The sequence below is a fragment of the Pleurodeles waltl genome, chromosome 12, assembly GCF_031143425.1.
Source record: "Pleurodeles waltl isolate 20211129_DDA chromosome 12, aPleWal1.hap1.20221129, whole genome shotgun sequence".
In the NCBI taxonomy this organism is placed as follows: Eukaryota; Metazoa; Chordata; class Amphibia; order Caudata; family Salamandridae; genus Pleurodeles; species Pleurodeles waltl.
The window spans coordinates 532,453,796-532,475,629 of NC_090451.1; the positions used below are offsets into that span (position 1 = coordinate 532,453,796).

The window sequence follows — 21,834 nt, forward strand, 5'->3', positions numbered from 1 at the left end:
GTAGTAACTTCATGTCTGCATACCTCAAGGCAATGTGGAATGCATGTGGAGGGGCTTATAAATTCACTACCTCATATCAAGTAAACAGTTTAGTTGAGACAACAAAACCATGAAAGGCATGTTTGCAGGTCTCTGTGAAAAACTCTAAAGGAGATGGGATATCCTGTTACCCTGCTTGCTTTTTGCCTACAGAGAAGTGCCACAAAAGGGAGTAGGTGTCCCCCAACTCCCCCCCCCCCTTTGGACTTCCGTTTGGTCATCCTGTGAGGGGACCACTGTGTCTAGTGAGGGAACACTGGGAGAGATTTCTCAAAGAGCCCAAACGAGACATTGTGGACTATGTGCTTGGCCTACGTTCAAGGATGGACGAGTACATGGAAAAAGCATTCAAAAACCTTGAAGCCAGCCTAGAGCTCCAGAAGGTCTGGTATGACCAAAAGGCTACCATAGTGGAGTTCCAACCAGGGCAGAAGATGTGGGTACTGCAGCATGTGGCTCCCAGGGCACTCCAGGACAAATGAAGTGACCCTTACCACATCCTTGGAAAGAATAGTGAGGTCACCTATCTGGTTGACCTAGGCACTCCGAGGAATCCTCAGAGGGTTATCCACGTGAACCGCTTAAAGCTCTTCCATGAGAGGGCTGATGTGGCCATAGTGATGACCATTGATGAGGATCAAGAAGAAGAGAGTGAGCCTCTCCCTGACCTCCTCTTCCCCAGGCCTAAAGATGGTTCAGTTGAGGGAGTGGTCTTTTCAGACACCCTCTCTGCCCAGGAGCAAGCTGACTGCAGGAAAGTCCTACAGCTGTATGCTGAGCTTTTTACCCCTCACTCCCGATCAGACTAACTGGTGTGTCCATGGTGTGCGCACTGGTGACCACATGCCTGTCAAAACAAAAATACAGACTGACCAAGTGAAGGATAGCATCAGAGCTGAAGTAAGCAAGATGCTGGATTTAGGGGTAATTGAGCTCTCTGTCAGTCCCTGGGCCAGCCCAGTGGTCTTAGTCCCCAAACCTCATTCCAAGGGAGATAAGCCAGAGCTGAGGTTTTGTGTGGACAACAGGGGTCTTAATGCTGTCACCATGACAGATGCACACCATATTCCAAGAGCAGACAAACTGATTGACAGGTTAGGGGCAGCCAAATGTCTCAGTACTTGTGATTTGACATCAGGGCACTGGCAGATTGGTCTGACCCTTGGTGCAAAAGAAAGATCAGCATTCTTGATCCCAGATATACATTACCAGTTCAGTGTTATGCCATTTAGTTTAAAGAATGGCCCTGCCACATTCCAAAGATTGGCGAATAAAGTCCTTGCTTGCTGGGTTGGAAGCCTTTGATTCAGCATATCTTGATGATATTGCTGTCTTTAGCTCCGCTTGGCAGGATCACCTGATCCACCCTGGCAAGGTCCTGGAATCTCTGAGAAATGCAGGCATTACTATCAAGGCAAGCAAGTGCCAGGTAGGGCAGGGCCAGGTTATACACCTGGTAGGTGGAAGTCAAGTTCAACCACTACAACGCAAGATACAGACAATTCCAATTCTGGACTGGGACGCTCCAACCACCCAGACCGAAGTCATGGCATTCCTTGGCTTGACTGGGTACTACAGGAGGTTTGTGAAGGGATATAGTACAATTGTGGCACCCCTCACAGAATTGACTTCTAAAAAAGATGTCCAAGAAGTAAACTGGACAGTGAGCTTACAAAAGGCTTTTAACACTCTGAAGGAAGCAATGTGCTCCGAGCCCATTCTAAAAGCTCCCGATTATTCTAAGCAGTTCAGAGTGCAGACAGATGCTTCTGAAAATGGGATAGGAGCAGTCCTATTCCAAACCAATGATGATGGCCATGACCAACCTGTTGCTTTCATTAGCAGGAGGTTACTCTCCTGAGAGCAGCGTTGGAGTGCCATTTAAAGGGAAGACTTTGCAGTGGTGTGGTCCCTGAAGAAGTTGAGACCATACCTGTTTGGTTCTCACTTCCTTTTTCAAACTGACCACAGGCCTCTCAGATGGCTGATGCAAACAAAAGGTAAAAACCCCAAACAGTTGAGCTGGTCAATCTCCCTAGAGGGAATGGCTTAAATGTCAATAGGGAGGTTTGGTATCAAACATCTCGCATTAATAAACCCTTGCTGATGCCAGTGATGGATTTATTAATATATGTACCCACCACTAAGGTGCCCCCTGAAAACCTACTGTCTACTTGTGTGGGGATTGACAAGTTATAGACAGCCTGCCACCACCAGACAAGATTCTTCCCCCCTAGGGTGAGAGCCTTTGCTCTCTGGAGGTCAGAGACAAAGCCCACTCTGGGTAAAGTGTTTACAAAACCCACCCAACAGAATGACCTGCGAATCTGCATTCCAAGGCCGGGGGCTTCAAAGAAGCCCATCACCCTTTGTATGCGGATCTGGATTCACTCAAAGGAGAGATGCCGACCCCTTCGCCTAGGGCCAATTTGGCACTGGCACTGGTGGGGAATTTAGTATTGAGGGAGGTGGTACTTGTTATTTTTGTAAACTGGTATGGATCTCATTCTTGAGTAGTGTATCTCATTTATTGATTTATTGTATTTGCAGATGTCTACCACTCTTCTCTGATAAGCCTAAGGCCCCTTGACCACACTACCCGCTAAAAGAGCACCTTGGGATTCCTAGAGTAAGTCCCTGTCCACTAGTAAAGAAACCCCTGGACTCTTTGCACAATATATATAATTTTGATATATCATATAAAGAGCCAGCTTCCTATACTAAGGTGTCCAGCTCCTTGGAGTCCTTATCTGGTGGGGTGGTAGGGAATGCGCCAGGGTTAACACTGGACGTGGAGAATTGAAACATCAAGCTCCCCAGGGTAGGGTGTTGTGTGAGGAAATTGGGGTCCCCTGGGGTGGGACGATGGCGGCGGACAATTGTCCTGGTCACAGGAACCATTGTGCTGGGCTTGGACCAGATCTCAAGCAGGATGTCAGTAAGGGCTTCATTAAATGGGGAAGTAGTTCTGAGGTCACTCCTGGCTGAAGCACCTATGCAAGACATACATTGTAGGAAAGTACCCTCTTTTTGGCCTGGTTATCCCCCACTTTTTGCCTGCTGTCAGTGTGTTTTGACTGTTCACTGGATCCTGCTCACCTGGATCCCAGTGACTGTGCTCTCTCCCTCTAAATTTGGTTGGTTAGGACCTAGCACACCCCACAATTGGCATACTGGTGCCCCATGTAATTCTCTAGTATATGGTACTTAGGTACCCAGGGGATTGGGGCACCAGAGGGTTCCCTATGGGCTGCAGCATGTATTATGCCACGCCTGGGAACCCATGCAAAATGTGTCTGCCGGCCTGCCATTGCAGCCTGCATGAAATGGTGCATGCACCCTTTCACTACAGGTCACTGCTCCGGGCCACTGTAAGTCACACCTATGGTAGGCCCTCCAAGCCCAGAGGGCAGGGTTCAGGTAACTGTGTGTGAGGGCACCCCTGCATGAGCACATGTGCCCCTATGAACTCCACCTCTATCACTCTGGACTACGTAAGTGCAGAAAAGCCATTTTACCTGTGTACTGGACACAGGTCCAGCTACATAACAGTAACTCCGAACCTGGGCATGTTTGGTATCAAACATGTAGGATTCATACTCCAATACTGTTTCCAGTATTGGTTGTATGATTCCATGCACTCTGGGGGCTCCTTAGAGGACCCAAGCATTGCGCCTACCAGTCTTCCAAGGGTTTTCCAGGCAGCCCGCGCTGCTTCCACCCTCCAGACAGATTTCTACCCTCCTGCTGCTTGACCAGCTTAAGCAGAGGAAGGCAGAACAAAGGATTTCCTTTGGGAGAGTGAGGCAACACCATCTCCCTTTGGAAATAGGTGCTACATAGCTTGGGAGGGGTAGCTTTTCCAAGCCACCGGTATGCTTTGAAGGGCACATATGGTGCCCTTCTTGCATAAACCAGTTTGCACCAGCATAAGGACACCCAGTCCCTGCTCTGGCACGAAACTGGACAATGGAAAGGGGAGTGACCACTCCCCTGTCCATCAGCACCCCAGGGGTTGTGTCCAGAGCTCCTCCAGGTGGCCACTTGATTCTGCCACCTTGAATCCAAGGTAGGCAGAGGCCTCTGGGAGCACCTGAGTGGCCAGGTCAGGGGGGTGACGTCACAGCCCCCTCTTGATAGGTGGTCACCCTGCAAGGTGACCAATCCCTTCGCCTGTGCTATTTAGGGTCTCCCTCTCCGGTGGGTCCTCAGGTTCGATGTGAAAGATTCCAGCAGGACTCCTCTGCATCATTTACTTCATCTGGCCGCTGGGACTGCAACTGGACCCTCCAGGAACCGACAATCTGCAACTCCACCGACGGCTCTGCTCTGCAACATTGTTTCTCTGGCTCCTCCCACCAAGTGCAACATTTCCCTGGCTGTGCATCCTCTGAGGGCGACGAGTCTTCAGCCTGCAGAAAAAGCATGAAGGAATATCCCTTGGAGTGAAGCAGTCACTCCCCTGCATCCGCAGGCACCAACTGCAACGATGACCGGCTGCGTGGATCTTCTCTCCTCTGGAGCCGCATGGATCCTGCATCACAGGTGGTGGTCTGGAGTGGTCCCCTTGGTCCTCTCTACCAGCTGTCCAACTTGGGAGACTGTAAGCCCTTGCCAAACAGCACCCCTGTGCACCAGGACTCTTGCAGTTACCAAGGCTTGCTTGTTCCTCCGTGTAGCCTTGGACCCCAGTACCCATCCTGCAAAGCACAGTCTCCTGCCTGCTGTTCTAGTGACATGGGACTCCTCTTCAGGTGTGCTGCGTGGGCCTCACTGCGACTCCTGTGCCTGTGGCTTGTGTGTCGCCTGTGGGGGCTGCCTTCTCTTCTTGTGACTCTCCCAGCTGCTGAGGGTCACCTCATACTCCCCTCCTTGGGCTGAGTCCTCTTCTGACTTGCAAAAACACTCTTCTCTGACTCCCGCATTTGCAAAGGCTTGTTGGTGGTTTTGCAACACCACTGACTGACTGCATCTTGATCGCCGATGTGGGACATCACTTGCATCACTTCTGGAACTCCTCCTGTGCTGCACAGCTGACTTTCTTCATCCACCATCGAACTGGTCCTGGATCCACAGATGAGTGGGGTAGTGGCTCCTGCCACAGCCGGACACTCCAACTCGAACTGGACTTGGTCCCCATAGGTGCTCACCACACACCAGGCCAGCTTCCTACATATGTCTTGAAGGCTACTGAGGGTAGGCTAAGGGCCAGGACCTCAGTCATCCTTCTAAACCACCATAGCAAAAGATGCTCCCTTCTTCATAGCCATGGCAGGAGGAGAGACCATGCCAGTATCTGGGAGGCATCCAGTCCACAGGCTTCCGCCAAGTCCTCACACCAGTCTATGTTGGAGTCTAAGGGCTGGTATTCCTTAGGATCCAGTGGCCCCTCTCAATCGTCCCAAAGTTCTAGCCTGTAGGATTTGGCTCAGGCTCCAGTCTACAGGGTATGGCTCCAGTCAGCGTTGATGACGCCCCTCTGGCATCATGTTAGAGTCGGAAATGAGAATGGGAAGGCACCGGGAGTGCTGAAGTCGGTACCGGCATCAGGGAATGTCAAGATGGTATAACTTACACCCACACAGATACATCTTTGGTTCCAAGGAGCCCAACTGGCACCAGGTGTGGACCCGCAGGCAGGGAATCAGTAGGGGTACTCCCAACCCTGCGGGGCCTGAAGGCCTGCCAGTGGGGACGGGCTGTCCAAATATGAGGTGCATGGCCTCATAAAACTCAGGGAACCAGGGAGCTGGCCCAAGCACAGGCTCAACATGTGGAGCCAGGCTTTGAATGACGACGCTTCCTCAACTCGTCGGATGACTGATGGAAGGGGTGAAGTCTAAGACCTCTTTGCCTTCCTGCTCTTCTTTTTGTGGGACTTACTGGAACACCTGGACGACTTCAATGGCGATGAAGATCAATGGTTCCTCAACCGATCCCAGGACCTTACTCGCAATCGAGATCAGGACCTTTGCAGCATCGCATGTCAAGCAGCCAGGAGCTGGAGGGATTGCTCCCTCAAGGCATTGGGTGCATGGCACGGCAGTGGACACAGGCCTTTGTGTAATGGACATGCTCGAGGCACCAGAAGCAAAGAAGATGCGGAAAGCTGAATCAACTCTGGCTGGGTATCATTGCCGGTGCACACTTACAATATCAGCACAGTCAGTAGTTACAATTCCAATTAGTCTCTTTTAAGGTGTTCCAGAAGGAAGGGCAGCCACCTGACCATCCCTACGGAGCGTAGACCATCCTAGAACAGAGAACAACGCCCTCAAGCCCACAAAGTCTAACAGTCCAGTGTACTAATATCAATAGTCCATCTTTAATATGGTTTCCATTCTTCTGACTTCAAGTATCACGTTCTGATTCTTTATTAATTCAATTAACATATTTACCACCCTTTTAGCCAACACGTGTTTCGTCGAGAAAGTGTATCGTCCACAACTTTCTCAAGGCTAAAAACAAATAGAATCACTACTTACATGTGATCTGCTCAATATCTCATAATCCAGTGTCACAATATATCCACCAACTTGTGATGAACCCTAATATAATACCAAATATTTATTTGTTATACATTTTGCAGTATGTTGTGAGGGTTTCCGCTTAGAATATAATTCTTTAACTACCACATTGTTAGAATATGGTTTTATATTAAGGTTCATCACAAGTGATGGCTATATGAGGATACTGGATTATGCGATATGAACAGATCACATGTAAATAGTGATTCTATTTGTTTTTAGCCTTGAGGAAGTCACGGACAATACACTAAGCCAAACAACGCCACCTACTTCACCGCAGGGGTACAACTCATGAAAAATTTCCAGATGCAGTCTGACGCCTGGAGATAATTCTACAGTAAGGAATCTGTGGCTAGAAGTCTCTATCAGATGTAATGAAACCTAATTTAATGGGATAGGTACATTTTAATTCCACAGTACACATCTACAGTCTGAGGGGTGAGGTACAAATGCAAAACTACCCTTTGTGTCTTAACTCCGATCACAGAATAAAGGGGAGAAGGATGCTACAGTAGTTGGTTAGAAGTGGCATACATACAACACACACAGCAGTTGTGGTTTCCCATCCACCCTTGTCCCACTGAGCTGAGTCGTAAAATTTTGCATGTAGCTTGTGAATACCTAGAAGTACTAATCTAGTACTAAACATGTAAGTTTACCTTTGTGAATCAGGCCCAATATGTCTCAAAGCCCAAACCGACCTCATTAAACAATGCAACATTCTCGAAAGCTTACTGCTGGGGATTTTTTTTTTGCAATACAGGACTGGATATTGATAACTATTTTTTTCCGCGTAACTGAATGGCCCCTTTAACCTCTTACCGAGTACTGAATAATGTACGCTTGGATGCTACCAAGGGCACCTTTCTCCACCAACCGAGGTGTTGGCATTTAAACCAGTTCAGATCCAATTACTTGGTATAATTTGGGAAACTCATGCATGAGCCAGCACTGGTGCGCAGACCCAAAATGGTGATAGGAGCAATCTTACCAATCTTACCTCTGATTCATTAACAACTTAAAACCTTAAACATGAGTTCTGAACACTTTTAGCTTTTAATGCAGTGTCTCAAAGAACCCATACTACAATTAGTGGGTAGTGTGCTCTGCCAGTAGGCATTGTCTATTTGCTCCTCGATGATAACCTTCACATACATTGTGCCTGCATTGTGCTACATGCCAGTGTTCACTTATCATACTTCTTAACTCTACGCTGTTAAATGCGAGGGTTCACTTATCGTATGTCTTATCTGCACACGTTAGATGCGAGGGCTCTCGTATCCTGCATGCATTGTTTGATGTGCCACTGTTCAGTTATCGTATATATTTATCGGCACAGTGTTAGATGTCAGGGTTCACTTATCATACATCCTATCTGCATAGTGTTAGATTCCAGGGTACACTTGTTGCACGTCCTATCTGCATAGTGTTAGATGCCAGAGTACACTTATTGCACATCCTATTTGCATAGTGTTAGATGTCAGGGTACACTTATTGTACATCCTATCTGCATAGTGTTAGATTCCAGGGTACACTTGTTGCACATCCTATCTGCATAGTGTTAGATGCCAGAGTACACTTATTGCACATCCTATTTGCATAGTGTTCAATGCCAGAGTACACTTATTGTACATCCTATCTGCATAGTGTTAGATGCAAGGGTGCACTTGTACATCCTATCTGCATAGTGGTAGATGCCAGAGTACACTTGTACATCTTATCTGCATAGTGTTAGATGCCAGGGTGCACTTGTACATCCTATTTGCATAGTGTGAGATGTCAGGGTACACTTATCATACATCCTATCTGAATAGTGTTAGATGCCAAGGTACATGTATTGTACATCCTATTTGCATTGTGTCAAATGGATGAAGTCTAATGGGTTGAAGTTGAATGCCAATACGCTTGAAGCGACTGGGGTGAACTCTAGATAACTGAGTCCACAGGCCTCTACCCTGTGGCCGGACACTCAAGTTATATTTGTTATTATTTTGTATAGTAAACCATTTACTGAATCTTTTGCCTCTTGGCAACACACAGTGTGCATACAGTTGTGTGCAGGTTGTGGGAGTTTCAAAGGCAAAGACTGTAGCTTTAATTGAGGAGATGGTCTTGTGAACTCTTGCCTAACCCAAGTGCGTGTGTTCTGCAGGTTCTTGGTTATTTCCCTGTGATGGCAGTCTGTGGTGGGGGAGAGAACTCTAGTCTATTAACATTCTGCTTAACAAATGTGCATTTCATCAAAAGTGTTTCAGGCTGGGGTGGTGGCTGAGATTATTGTGAAGAGACTGCGCAAATAGTGCATTTTGTTCAGGCAGTGATACTGAATTGGAGGTGTGGGTCTAATGTTCAGTCATGTCAGTGCATGCAGGTCACTCAGTACCTCTTATGCCACTTCAGGAACTTTCTCAGTGTGGTGTTGTGAAGGACTGGGCGAGAGAGGAGGATAGCGGACCAGACAGAGAAAGTTTCATACCGGGGCTCCGGCCCACTCTGCAGGAATATGAAGAACTATCCGCGCAGTAACTTCTCATAACTGGGTGAACAGATCACAAAGCACTCTGTGGGTCCTACTTTAGTGAAATTGCCAGCTACTGCTTCTATCACCTTACCTCTCCAGGTGTGCCCTCATCCAGCTCTCTCCCATAGGTTTCAGCACTTGAGAATAGGAGCTGTAAGAGCGCAGCTCTTTCCGCTCTGCATTAACTCCCTGCTTTGCACCACATCTGCGTTAAGGTTTTATATTCTGAGCACAAGGTTTCAACCAGATGGGTTTTATTTCCACATATTTGGATTTCAGTGATCTTCTTGAAACTAAAAGCACCACAGGGAGGTTTTGAGGATTCAACCATTCTAAGAACCAGACAGTGTGGCACATTTTCGGTAGTGTGTGCTGGCGGTGTAGAACTCTAGCCTTGCTTGCCGCTGACACCCTCCACATGGAGTTGGAGGACTGTAGTTCTTGCCAGTGGATACTCTTTGTATAGTGTCAATTGGCAGACGTCGCACTGTAAATCCCATCTTGATTGTGTTGGGTGACGGTCTTTTGTTACAGGTGATAGGACACTGCCTTACCTGGGAAGATACTATGTGCATGGTGATAGGTGACACTTTGCCCCCGAGTAAATACTGTCTGCATAGAGTCAGATAAGTCTTTCCTCAAGCTGGGACTGTCTCCATGCTGAGATGAGACAGCCCTACCTAGGCAGATAATACATGCATGGTGGTAGGTGACAACTGCCTCTCAGAGTAGATACTGTCTGAATGGTGTTAGATGACAGGCCTTTTTATACAGATCCTTTCTACGCAGTGTTGAGTAATGCTTCACACTGGACACCGTGTTCCCCTCACCCGGACTCACCTCTGTATTTGCCAGTATCTGCTGCAGTTTCTCCTTAGGGTTTGGCTTCTTTGTTAAAAGGTATAGAAAGCCTCCACCTCCTGCACCCGCCAGGCTCTGTCCATAGACGTGGGGTCGCAAGGCATCCATCATGCGCCGCACTGCCAGCGGCTCACAACCCGGTGCCATATTTTTCTTCTGCTGCCAGTAGCGGTCCAGGCACTCCCCTATGCGGTGCAAGTCACCTAGAGGACACAGAAACAAGACAGTCACGATAGATGCATGAGATACCAGATCTACCTGGCTTCACTGATCAGTTCCTGTTCCCTATAGAAAACATGTACCACGATCCGGGTGGCAAACCCATCACCGAACAGCAGTCCTAGAAGCAGGGAAGCAAACCAGGCTGAAAGATCTGGTGACGGCTTTCAGGCCCAAGATAAGCTGGGATGCAGTGAAGTGTCTGAAATTGATGGCCAAACCTTGCCTTTGACGTTGGTGCCTCTCTGGGCCACCATAGCTCTTGATCCGTTTTCCAAACAATCTAGTATGCTACGAGCTTGTACATGGCAAGTATATTGTTGGGTATCTTCTGAGGTCTAGGAACCCCAAAAACCTTACAATCACCCATCAGCATGGAGTTCCCATAGACTATCCTGAAGCGCTCTAGTGACTCTACACCTGTTTTGAATTGTGGGGCTGAGAAAAATAGTTTCATACTACAGTCTTAATGGGAGATAATGTAGCAAGGCTCAAGGGAGCCCTCGGGAAAGCTGCACATGGATTCCTTTTCTGTTCCAGTAATTCCAGACAAGGCGAAACGAAGATAAAATGAAGAGTTTATTTGATAAATAGCAAATGGACAGCACACATTTCCTGGTGACTGCTCCTGGCTCATACCAGCATCTGACTGGAGTCGGGAACTCCCCCCCCCCCCACCCCCCCTCCCCAAATGCCAAAGTTCCTTTGTTTAAAACTCAATAACAAGCCATAACAATACTTTCTGACTCATGACAACCTCTACTGGTATTAAAGAAAAACACAGAATGTCGAAGGCAGAACAACTCCATGGGCCCCTTTGAATCTGTCTCTCGCTGAGCATCTTCGGCACACAGAGCAGAAACAACATAGCAGAGTGGCTGGTGCTGCTCGGTGAGGGTCGGTGCCCTGCTCCGACCACCTTACCACGTCATCACTAATGTAGTCCAACTGTCAGCAAAATGAAAAGTCTCTGAGATGAGACGGCGTGAGGCCCTATTTGGTTTATAAATGACACTGCTACTGAATGCCAGTCCCCAGCGCTTGGGGTGCATAGCTGGGAACGTGCCAAACCATTGTCAGTGGTGTAGACAGCTAAACACCAATTGTGAACTGCGACTCCAGTTGGATTCCCTTGATGCACCTGGTTTACCAGAAATTGGCCACTTCCGCTGTCCAGCAAAAGATGTTCTGGCAATTGGTAATCTGAGGCTTTGGAAGTTGATGCTCCATGGACCAGCCATGGTCAAAAGATGTAGAGGCAGGGAGCTCCGAGAAGAGAGCGGGCACGGGGGCAGGGGAGGGCTAGAAACGCCAAACATATGTGGCACTTCCATGTGGAAGGGGAGGCCACAGGAAGCTGCAATGTTACTCTTGTCCTTATCCTCTTCGCACCACCCATTACTATCTGAGGGAACCCCTCGTGTCATGACCCGCGCGGGGAGGTAAGAGAGCGACAATGAGGGATCCTCAAAGGGTGAGATCCATTCAAACAGGCATGATTCTTTCGCTGTGTGAGATATCCTGAGTGACACGAGGATTCCCAGACATGGATCGCAGCCGCACTGCAGCACTGATGCCCAGTGAGACCACAGTACCCGTGGGGATACTAGCAGACTAGCAGGTAAGGCTGCACTGCTCCTGCTGAGGTGGGACAGGCATGGTACTGATTTGCATACGGAATGGAATGGTACCCAGGAGAATTCCCAGTGGTTAACATTACTCCAAACATTTCCATCCCTTACTTTTCTGAAGTCTCCATTCAGTTGGTGTGCCTGGCTCCTGGAAAGGGTTGTGCCTGCCTGTGTGATTGTTGAGAGATCTGCACATTCCACATGTAAGCAGCTGAATGTCCCCCTGCCCCGCCCTTCAGTGTGACTTAGCGCCTCGACTGATGCAGGCCAAGTCTCCTTGTGCAGCAGTCATGGCTTCCCGGTCGCGGTACAAGATGTCGGTGCTTTACCTTGGCTGAAGGCTCGGGCACACTCCTCTGCGTTGCTCACCAGCGCGTCCGCGTTCTGCACGATAGCGGGCAGCCTGGCATACCAATTCCGCAGCACGTCCTGCAAGTGAAGACGAGTCAGTGAGATCTGCACATGCCACCACGCTCCCATCAACACGAGTCGCACATATGAAGCAGCGCATTCTAGGTCAGAAGTTGAGTCACCCTGCATCCAAGAGGCCAGATCCGTGCCAGAATTTCAAGACAACAGCTGACTGTCACTTCCATTTACGTGCACGCAAACTTATCCTATGCGAATTTCTTAAAAATCTGCTGTGGATGGGGCCTTCCAGTGCGTGCCTTGGACACCCCTATTCTGGATGAATGGTTTTATAACTTGCTATCAGTATATTCCTTTACTCCAGAGGTCTCCAAACGTTTTAATGCCGTGCCCCCATTTGAAAAATAGAAATTATTGCGCCCCCCCCTCAGAATTTTTCACAATTATTTTATAAAGATGGAAATGTTTAAATATGTCTAGAACTATTTAAACATTGCAGTTAAGTACTGTTACCTTTTTAGAAATACAGTAATATGCTTCTGCTTAAAAAAGGCCTGTTATCTGAATAATGCTTCTTTTGGCCAGAGTCTAGCACTCCCCCCTGATATCACTCGACGCCCCCCAGTTTGAAGACCTCTGCTTTACACTAAATTGTAAATGAGCACCCCCGTAGCAAGGGAAACAGCACATCACTCACAAAAGCTGCCCTCCAAGTTACTTTATGGCAGTCTGCGTTAGAGAATGCAACCAAATGCACGAATACATATAGTTTAAGAGGCCGAACCCATTTAGAGCCGCTAAAAAGGGAAACAAGATAAAAGGAATATTACCATAAGTATCCATTATTGAATGGGATGACAACGCAGCCTTCTGCACAGCTGAGATCCTGTTAGTCACTCACAGCGATTCTATCGAGCCTAGTAAGGTGGTGTCCATCACCAGCCAAGGTGGCTACCGCCATGCCATAGTTTCAGGATCACCACTATTTAATGTGGATGGATTGCATCCAAATGTATCTTATATTGATGTCCCCAAAACTGAACACTGATCACACCCCCTAGACTTGCCGGGGACACCCCTGTGGCTTTTTAAGTATGTGTAGGAGATCAGTGCTCGGTAAACCTGACAGATAGCCATGAGATTTGTAATAGACTGACTAAACCTGGAAGCTGCTTTATAATGATGACAGGAAACTATTTAGGATCCGTTTTAGAAGAGGGTGGAAAGGGGCGGCCGCCAAAGATCGCCAACTGTCCCACTGCCCCATCCATCGCCTGGTTTAGAGTGAAGGAGATGCTGATTTTCCCAAACACGAAGGACAACGCCTGTAAACGTGTCATCGGGAGACCCTTCCGGCCTCAGCCCGACAGCTCCCTGGGAATGGCACGTGCAACACGCTGGCCCTGAATAATAAAAGCATGACAATGACACCAAAAGGCAAAAGAAAACTCAGAGTATCAGGGACATTTGGTTTTTAGTTTAAAGGATGCACCACCGCTTTAGGAGTTTGTCTTCCTAAAATGAACAAGTAGTGACAAAGCCAAAAGGTCTCACCTAAGCAAGCTACTGCCTTTGTCAATGTGTTTTAACCATGCTGCTCACCATCGTGGCTGCTGCTCAGCATTGCTAAAAGTTATAGTACAGAGGAGAGTGGTGTGGAGTGTTGTAGAGTGGAATGGTGAAGGGTGTTGTATAGTGGAGTATCAGAGAGTGTCGTGTACTGGAGTGGCATTGTGTGGAGCTGTATAGAGTGGCACGCACTGGAGTGGCCTAGAGTGGACTGGTGTAGAGTGCATTGGCGTAGAGTATTGTAGAATATAGTGGCATACAGTGCAGTGGCTTTCAATTCAGCGGCATACAATGCAGCACCGTAGAATGCCGTGGCATAGATTTGAGAAGTGCACTGTGGAGTGCAGTGGTGCAGAGTAGAGTGGCCTTGAGTGGAGTGGCATAGACCTGACTGATGCAGAGGGCAGTGGCGCAGACTAGAGTCGAGTGGCATAGAGTGCAGTTGTGTAGAGTGGTGCAGAGCAGAATAGCATAGAGTGGTCCAGAGTAGAGTATAGTGCCAGTGTACAGTGGCACAGAGTGCAGTGGCGTAGAGTGTAGTGCAGAGTAGAGTGGCATAGAGTTCAGTGTGGGAGAGTGCAGTGTTGCAGAGTACAGTGTCAGAGTGCAGTTGTGTAAAGTGCAGTGGCATAGAGTGCGGTGGCGTAAGAGTGGAGAAGTGCAGAGTAGAGTGGCGTAGAGATCAGTGATGGAGAATGCAGTGCTGTAGAGTAGAGTGTCATAGAGAGAAGTGGCGTAGAATACAGTGGTGCAGAGTAGAGTGCAGTGGTGTGGAATACAGTGAAAGAGTGCAGATGTGTAGTGTGCATTGGCACAGAGTATAGTGGTTAAGAGTAGAGTGGCGTACAGTGCAGCAGCATAGAGTAGATTGCTTCAGGGTAGAGTGAAGTGACGTAGAGGGGAGTGGTGAGGGGTAGAGTGCAGTTGCATAAAGTGTCATGGCACAGAGTAAAGTGATATAGACTGCAGTGGCATAGAGTGGAGTGGTGCAGAGAAGATTAGAGTGGCATACAGTGAATTTGTGTAAAGTGCAGGGGCATAGAGTTGAGAGTTACAGAGTAAAGTGCATTGGCGTTGAGTGTATTGGTATAGAGTGCAGTGGCTTAGAGTGTAGTGTTGTAGAGTGGTGTTGAATGGCACAGAGTGGAGATGTGCGGATTAGGCTGGAGTGGTGTGGAGTGCAGAGGTGAAGAGTGCAGTGGTGAAGAGTAGAGTGGCGAAGAGTGCATTGGCCTAAAGTAGAGTGGTGCAGGGTAGAGTAGAGAGGCATAGCGTGAAGTGGCGTAGAGTTGAGTTATACAGAGGGCAGTGGCACAGAGTAGAGTCGAGTGACAGGGTAGAACAGCAAAGAGTGGTGCAGAGTAGACTACAGTGCCATAGAGCGCAGTGTTACAGAGTGTAATGCAGGGTACAGTTGAGTGGCATAGAATGCGGAGTGGCATAGAGTGGTGCAGAGTAGAATGGCATAGAGTGATCCAGAGTAGAGTATAGTGCCAGTGTGCAGAGGCATAGAGTGGAGAGTAGAGTGGCATAGAGTTCAGTGAAGGAGAGTGCAGTGTTGCAGAGTAGAGTGTCAGAGAGTAGTGATGCAGAGTGCAGTAGTGCAGAGTGGCTTCAGTTCAGTGGAGGATAATAGTGTTACAGAGTAGAGTGCCAGAATGCAGTGGTGTAGAGTGGCATAGAGAGCAGTGGCATAGAGTACAGTGATGCAAAGTAGAGTGCAGTGGTGTAGAGTGCAGTGATAGAGTGCAGGTGTGCACAGTACATTGGCAGAGTGCTGTGGTTAAGAGTAGAGTGCAGTGACCAAGTGGAGTGATGTAGAGCGGAGTAGAGTGGCATAGAGTGCAGTGGCGAGGTGTAAATTGTTTCAGAGTTGAGTGAAGTAGTGTAGAGCGAAGTGGTGCAGGGTAGAGTTCAGTGAGGTAGAGTGGCATAGTGTAATGCCGTAAAGTGGTGTAGAGTGCAGTAGCATAGAGTGCAGTGGTGACTGGCGTGGCGTACAGTGGATGGTGTAGAGTGCAGGGGCATAGAGTTGAGTGTTAAAGAGTAAAGTGCACTGACGTAGAAGGTACTGGCATAGAGTGCAGTGTTGCAGAGTGGCATAGAGTACAGTGGTATAGAGTGCAGTTGTGCCGAGTAGACTGGCGTGGCCTAGACTGGAGTGGTGTAGTGCAATGGCGAAGAGTGCAGTGATGTAGAATAGAATTTTGAAAAGTGCATTGGCAGAGTAGTACAGTGTAGAATAGAGAGGCTTAGTGTGAACTGGCGTAGAGTGGAGTGGTGCATAGTGCAGTAGTGTGGCGTGTTGTAAAAGTGAAGTGGTGCAGAGTAGAGTGCAGTGGCATAGAGTGGAGTATTCCTAGTGTGGTAGCACACTGCCATTACAGACAACACATTTTCAATTGACTCTCTATGCCACTGAACACCAAGATCAGCTGCGGCGTCCCCCAAAGATCCTCGCTGAGCCCCACCCTCTTCAACCTCTACATGACCTCACTAGCCGCCATCGTCAGAAACCACACACTCAACATCGTCTCCTGCGCTGACGACACCCAACTGATAGTCTCCCTCACCAACAACCCGGCCACCGCCAAAAACAATTTCCACAAAGGAATAAAATCTGTTGCTGCCGGGATGAAAGATAGCTGCCTCAAACTGAACTCAGACAAAACAGAAGTCCTCATCCTTAGCTCTACACCTTTCGCCTGGAATGAGTCCTGGTGGCCTCCCGCCCTCGGAAAAACCCCCACCGACCACGCCCGCAACCTCAGCATCATCTTAGACTTATCGCTCTGAAGGGACCGACAGGTGAGTGCAGTCTCATCTCGTTGCTTCCACACCCTGCGCATGCTTCGAAAGATCTACAAGTGGATCCCCACCGAAACTAGGACAGTCACCCAGACCCTTGTCAGCAGCCGCCTCGACTACGGCAATGCTCTCTACGCCGGAACCATTGCCAAGACCCGGAAAAGACTGCAACGCATCCAGAACGCCTCCGCTCGGCTCATCAAGAATGCCCCACGACACAGCCACACTTCCGCCCTCCTAAGAGACCTACACTGGCTGCCTATCGACAAGAGTATCACCTTCAAGCTCCTGACCCAAGCATACAAGGCCCTACATGACGCTGGACCGGCCTACCTCAACTACAGACTGACCTTCTACACTCCCGCCAGACAACTCCACTCTGCCAACCAGGCACTCGACAAAGTCCCCTGCATCCTCCCCAGTGCCTTGAGACCCTCACAAGTGAATAGCCACGCTCTACAAGTCCCTGATTGATAGATTGAAATGACCATTACATTTGCACAGACATTCAGTTTGACTAATATAACTGTACAGTGCACCTACGAAAATGTGGGTAATTTGCATCACCTAGTGCAATGATTTGTTGTGATCATATTAAAGTATTGGTTTCCAACACACTTTAGAAATAACAAAAAATATGCTTCATTTGTATTCCTAATTCTTGTATATGCTGAAATAAATACACAGTTCATTTAATTGTTGTGTGCTAGAAAAACACTCTTTCCTAACCCACCATATCCAGCATGATTGTTACATAGATCCTATCATTTTGAAGTCTGAGAAAGAAAAGTAAACAAGTGCCCTTGGAAGACAGTGCCTGACATTTGACCTTAGTATTTGAATGCACAGCATACTTGATGAAATAAGAACAAGACTTACAGGTCTGTTTACAGAAAGGGAGCACTCAGAAGGCTACTGTAAATAAGGTTTGGGCAAGGGAAGGTGCAAACTGCAGCTGGACAGCCTAAAACAAATAAAGTTAGCAAATGGAAAGCAAGAAAATGTGAGTTACAAACCACATGGCCAATGGCCAGCAATGGGCAGAATGCATTCCTCGGTCAACTTTCTGAATGTCCCCAAGATGTCTTTAGCAAACCATACAGCTCTGCTGTCTGGTAGGTTGAGACCTAGAAAGGGGGAGACTGGACACGCTGCCAATGCATAACAAACCAGCTGACCTTTTATTTTCATCAAAGTGAGGCCAGCCATGGAGACAAGATTCAATTTGACAATAAAGAAAAAATGCAAAACGAAGACCAGGATAAAATTTTAGCTAGGAAATGTATTTAAAAAGTTTAGTGGCTAGCTGTCATATGCCCTTAGTCTACCCTGCTCAGAAAGTCATGGAGCGATCAGTGTTTGGATACATTTAGCAACCAGAAAAGTGGTAAAAGATGAAACATTTGTTTGGAAACAGGGAGTCAGAAAGCAAACTATTAACACTGTTGTCAGTACCCACAGTTAGGGTCAAATGACACGGGCAAGGGAGCGTTCAGGGATTTACCTGGAGAAGGTTGCGAGCCAGACGTGTCTTCCCCGTGTACACAAGGAGAAGATGTTCATTCAGGGTTTGAATGAAGCCCCTTGGAAGTCTGATCTCCTCCACGTCCACCTTTAGTGGCAGCTGGGCAATGGAGCGCCCGATCTTGATGCCAGGCATGAGGCCACCCACCTGGTCTTGCCAGCCTCCTCCTGCAACAGAGAATCCCACGTCAGGCATATGAGGGTGGCTCATTCCTTTTGGTGCACCTACTATAATTAAGATGCCACAGCTACAGGCACCAAGAGCTAGCCTGGCCCTGCTGCCATGGCTTCTTGCTGTAGCATCTTCATCCTCTCACTCAGGTGTCCTACTGTGCTTTAGTCTCATTACCATCCTGTTCCAGGGCGCTCCCGTCCCACTGCCCCTCCCACACTGCTGGTCTGTCTTCAGGTCTGTGACCTCCTGCCCCAGTGTGCCCTGCTCTTGCCATCCTTCTGTTATATGGTCATTCTCCCATTTTGCCCACCATATTCCTTGTTCTCAAGCCCAAATGTCTGATGCCCCATTAACCTTCTGCCCGTTATCCCCGTTGGTGTTCTCTTGATGTACTGTCCTCCACACACTGTCCCTGCACAGGGAGCCCCCATCCAAAGCCTGCGTGTTAGCATGTTTGTCTTATTGTCTTCCTGTCCCACTTCCTCGGATCTCACTTTCTCCTGTCCCACTGCCGTCTGGCCACACATCAAATCCCATTTCCCACCTATCAGATTCTCCTTTGAGCTCACGGCCATCCTCGTCTTCTGTAGTCTTAGTGTCCCTTGTCCTGACATCCTCATACGTCCATTATCCTCTTGTTCCAACGACCTCCTGTTCTATTGCCTTGTCACAGCCTCCCCATGGCAAAGTGACCTCCTGCACTAATGTCCCTGTTCCATGGTTTCTCCTGGTCCAATGTTCTCTTAGCCCATCTTCCCACTCGTAGGTCCACGGTAAAGGTGCTGTGAGGACGGACCTCGACTTCCCTGCTGATAAAAGATGGATTTGGAGGGCTGACCTTGTGTCCCGCTGATCTGAAGCATTTCCATAAAAGAACCGGACCTAAGGTTGTTCCCCAAGCATTTGCAGCGTCGCCCCTTCGCTAGTCCAATCTCCTTTATTCTGGATTTTCTGTTTTTCTGAGTCCTAAACAGAAGTAGCGCACGTGCCGCACAAACACGAGCACAAGCCTCCCTGACAGCTTAGTTTTTAAAGGAAAATAACATGACCAAAACATGTTATCAGGAAATTAAAGCAATCGCCGGCCACTGCTGGTGCCGCCCACTATAACCGCAATGTAACGCCGAGTTACAGACAAAAAACACCAGGCAAGGGTAGACAAGGAACCAGAGGGAGATGCAGACCCGGGACCCTAGGGAGACAAGGACACCAGGAGTAAGAAAATGACTGAGAAAGGCACAGACGTTGGAAGGCCGCAGCAGGGAAGAGGCAACCACCGTGAGATGCAGAGACATTGAGACCAAGACAGAGGAAGACACAATACAGGACGCAGGGGTAAAGGGAGCCACGGAGGCACAGACACAAATACCCACGAACAGCCGCGAGGTGAGGAGCCCTCCTGTGCCCCTTTCTACGATACAGGTTCTGTCTTACAACCTCAAGTTCCACCACCTGGAAGTACCACTCTGGAGCCCCTGCCTGCACAAGCTGGCCTCTGGTGTTCTTTACTGCCAATTCCACCCTCTGCATTGACCCTATATCTGTATCGAACGTAATACCAAACCTAGCCCTCAACTGAACTTAATTACATTCTATTTCATTAAATAATGTTATTTACTTTGACAGAACTGTAATTCTAGCTCACGCACTAAATAACATTTAATTACTGCTCCAAACCTTATTATAATGCTGACTGTAACCCTATTATTATTTTTGTTTCAAATAAATTAAAAATAAAACAAATCCTAACCCGACCCTAATGCCAACAGTAGTCATAAATTAATTTTAAATGAAATTATACTGAATTAAGTAATCTTAGTCTAACATGATGCTAACCATGAACGATTCTTAAATGAAATAAAAGTGGACCAAAGTGTAACCTCAGAGCTAGCCATAAGCTTTTAAACAACGTAATTTAAATTAATTTATTATTCACTCAATAGAATCAAGTCACCACAAAATGGAATGAAATGCTGCTGAACGCAACTTTTAGGTGTAGTGTTATCCTCAACTGTGATAATCACAGTGTAGCGCCTCCGATGTAGTGCCACCTCAATGTAGTGAACGTGAGATGAGGTTAATCTGCAGTAATTCCCATTTCAACCATTTTTATTCTCTGCAGCGCTCTGTTTATCCCTTGATGTGCTTGCCTGCCACGGCTCAATTTTAGAGTTCGTGTGTGTTTAGGCTGGCGGGCTAAATGTACATCATGTCCACACAAACAGAAGACCAGACTCGAGCTGCTCTATGGTTCAGGGGGTGGTATGCAGAAAGAGGCGCGCTGACCTGGATGACCCTAAATCAGCCAATGGAAGGTGAGCCTTAGTGCTGGGCGTGTGGCAGAGCCTGGAAAAGGCCACGTGTGCCACTGCCCCTACCTCACAACCACCTGTGCTCCCGCTGTCGGGACAGTTCCTTCATGAAAATGCGCATCCGTCGGTGCCCTCGCGAGCACAGCCATCTCAAGTGAACCTCAGTGCCCAGCTGCTGGGCCCTCACACCGTCCAGTTCAAAGGAAGCCGGCACAGCACAGGGACGAGTGCTGACATATGACCTTCTGAAAAGAGACTCTCTCTTTGTCGCTCGGTTTACATGTTTTACTGACACATAAATCAAACAGGACACAGAGAGTGAAGTAAACCTAAGGAATTAGAAGAATATAACCCGCTATTAACTCATTCACCCCCAAAATACTTATCAACTAAATATTGAATATTGTAGATTGCAACCCCATGAACACAAGGATATTTTTTCTAATCACAGATATTCAGAAATAAAAGCCAGTTTCAAATGGAGGCTTATGTTTCTCAATAGTCGGGAGCACTCAAGTAAATGTAAATCATGTCAAAAATGGAAAGGTTTTAGTTTCCACATATTACAAATATGTGTAAAGTAAGTAAATGTCAAAAGATGTGGAATCAAACCAATAATGTCTTCATACTATATCCATGATTTTGTGAATTCAATGGATACAGTACATTATGAAATTCTTAGCGATGAAAGACAGACATTATATGAAACGCAAAGAAATGAAAGGTCTGTCTCCATATAGACCATCCGAGTGAGCAACACAGCCAACACATGTTTCGTCTTTCTAGACTTCTTCAGGGCTTAGGATGCAACATATGAGTATCCCATATAAAGATTAAAAATACAAAAACCAAATCCAAAGTGGACAATAATACCAACCGTGTGTTAAAAGAGTCTCAGTTGTTGGTGATGCCACCAGATAGAATGACTCTACATTTGAAGGCGTCCGGGTGTAGATTTGTGAGACTGTGAGCAGTCTAATGTCTGTCAAGTAGCATGAATCCTAAGATTCACTTCTAAATGGGCAGAGAATCTGCAAAGAGTATAAAAGAAGGCCTCGTAGGCCACACTCTTCTCACTCTCACAGTACCTGTGGTGAGGACTTGTTCCAGGTGGAGCACAGCATGGATAAGCGATTCTGTGCTGGATGATTTTCCCGCTGCTCGGTACAGAGCTGCCATCACTGCACCAGCAAGAATACTGCTTGTGCCTGAAGGGTATTGAAAAGAGAGAGGAGAAAGAGCGTTAGAAATGGGTTTTTTGGTTGGCAGTCAGGTTGCC

General features: G+C 47.7%; 1 protein-coding gene across 4 annotated transcripts in view; it reads right to left on the reverse strand.

The window, feature by feature from the left end:
• Window positions 1–21,834, reverse strand: part of FCSK (fucose kinase) — a 579,999-nt gene that overhangs the window by 31,054 nt on the left and 527,111 nt on the right. For all 4 annotated transcript variants that reach the window (XM_069217519.1, XM_069217520.1, XM_069217522.1 and 1 more), the window contains 4 exons: window positions 21,644–21,763; window positions 18,049–18,236; window positions 12,128–12,227; window positions 9,928–10,151 (listed from right to left, as the gene is read on the reverse strand). In XM_069217519.1, the coding sequence (XP_069073620.1) occupies window positions 9,928–10,151; window positions 12,128–12,227; window positions 18,049–18,236; window positions 21,644–21,763 (632 nt within the window). The remainder of the gene's footprint in view (window positions 1–9,927; window positions 10,152–12,127; window positions 12,228–18,048; window positions 18,237–21,643; window positions 21,764–21,834) is intronic.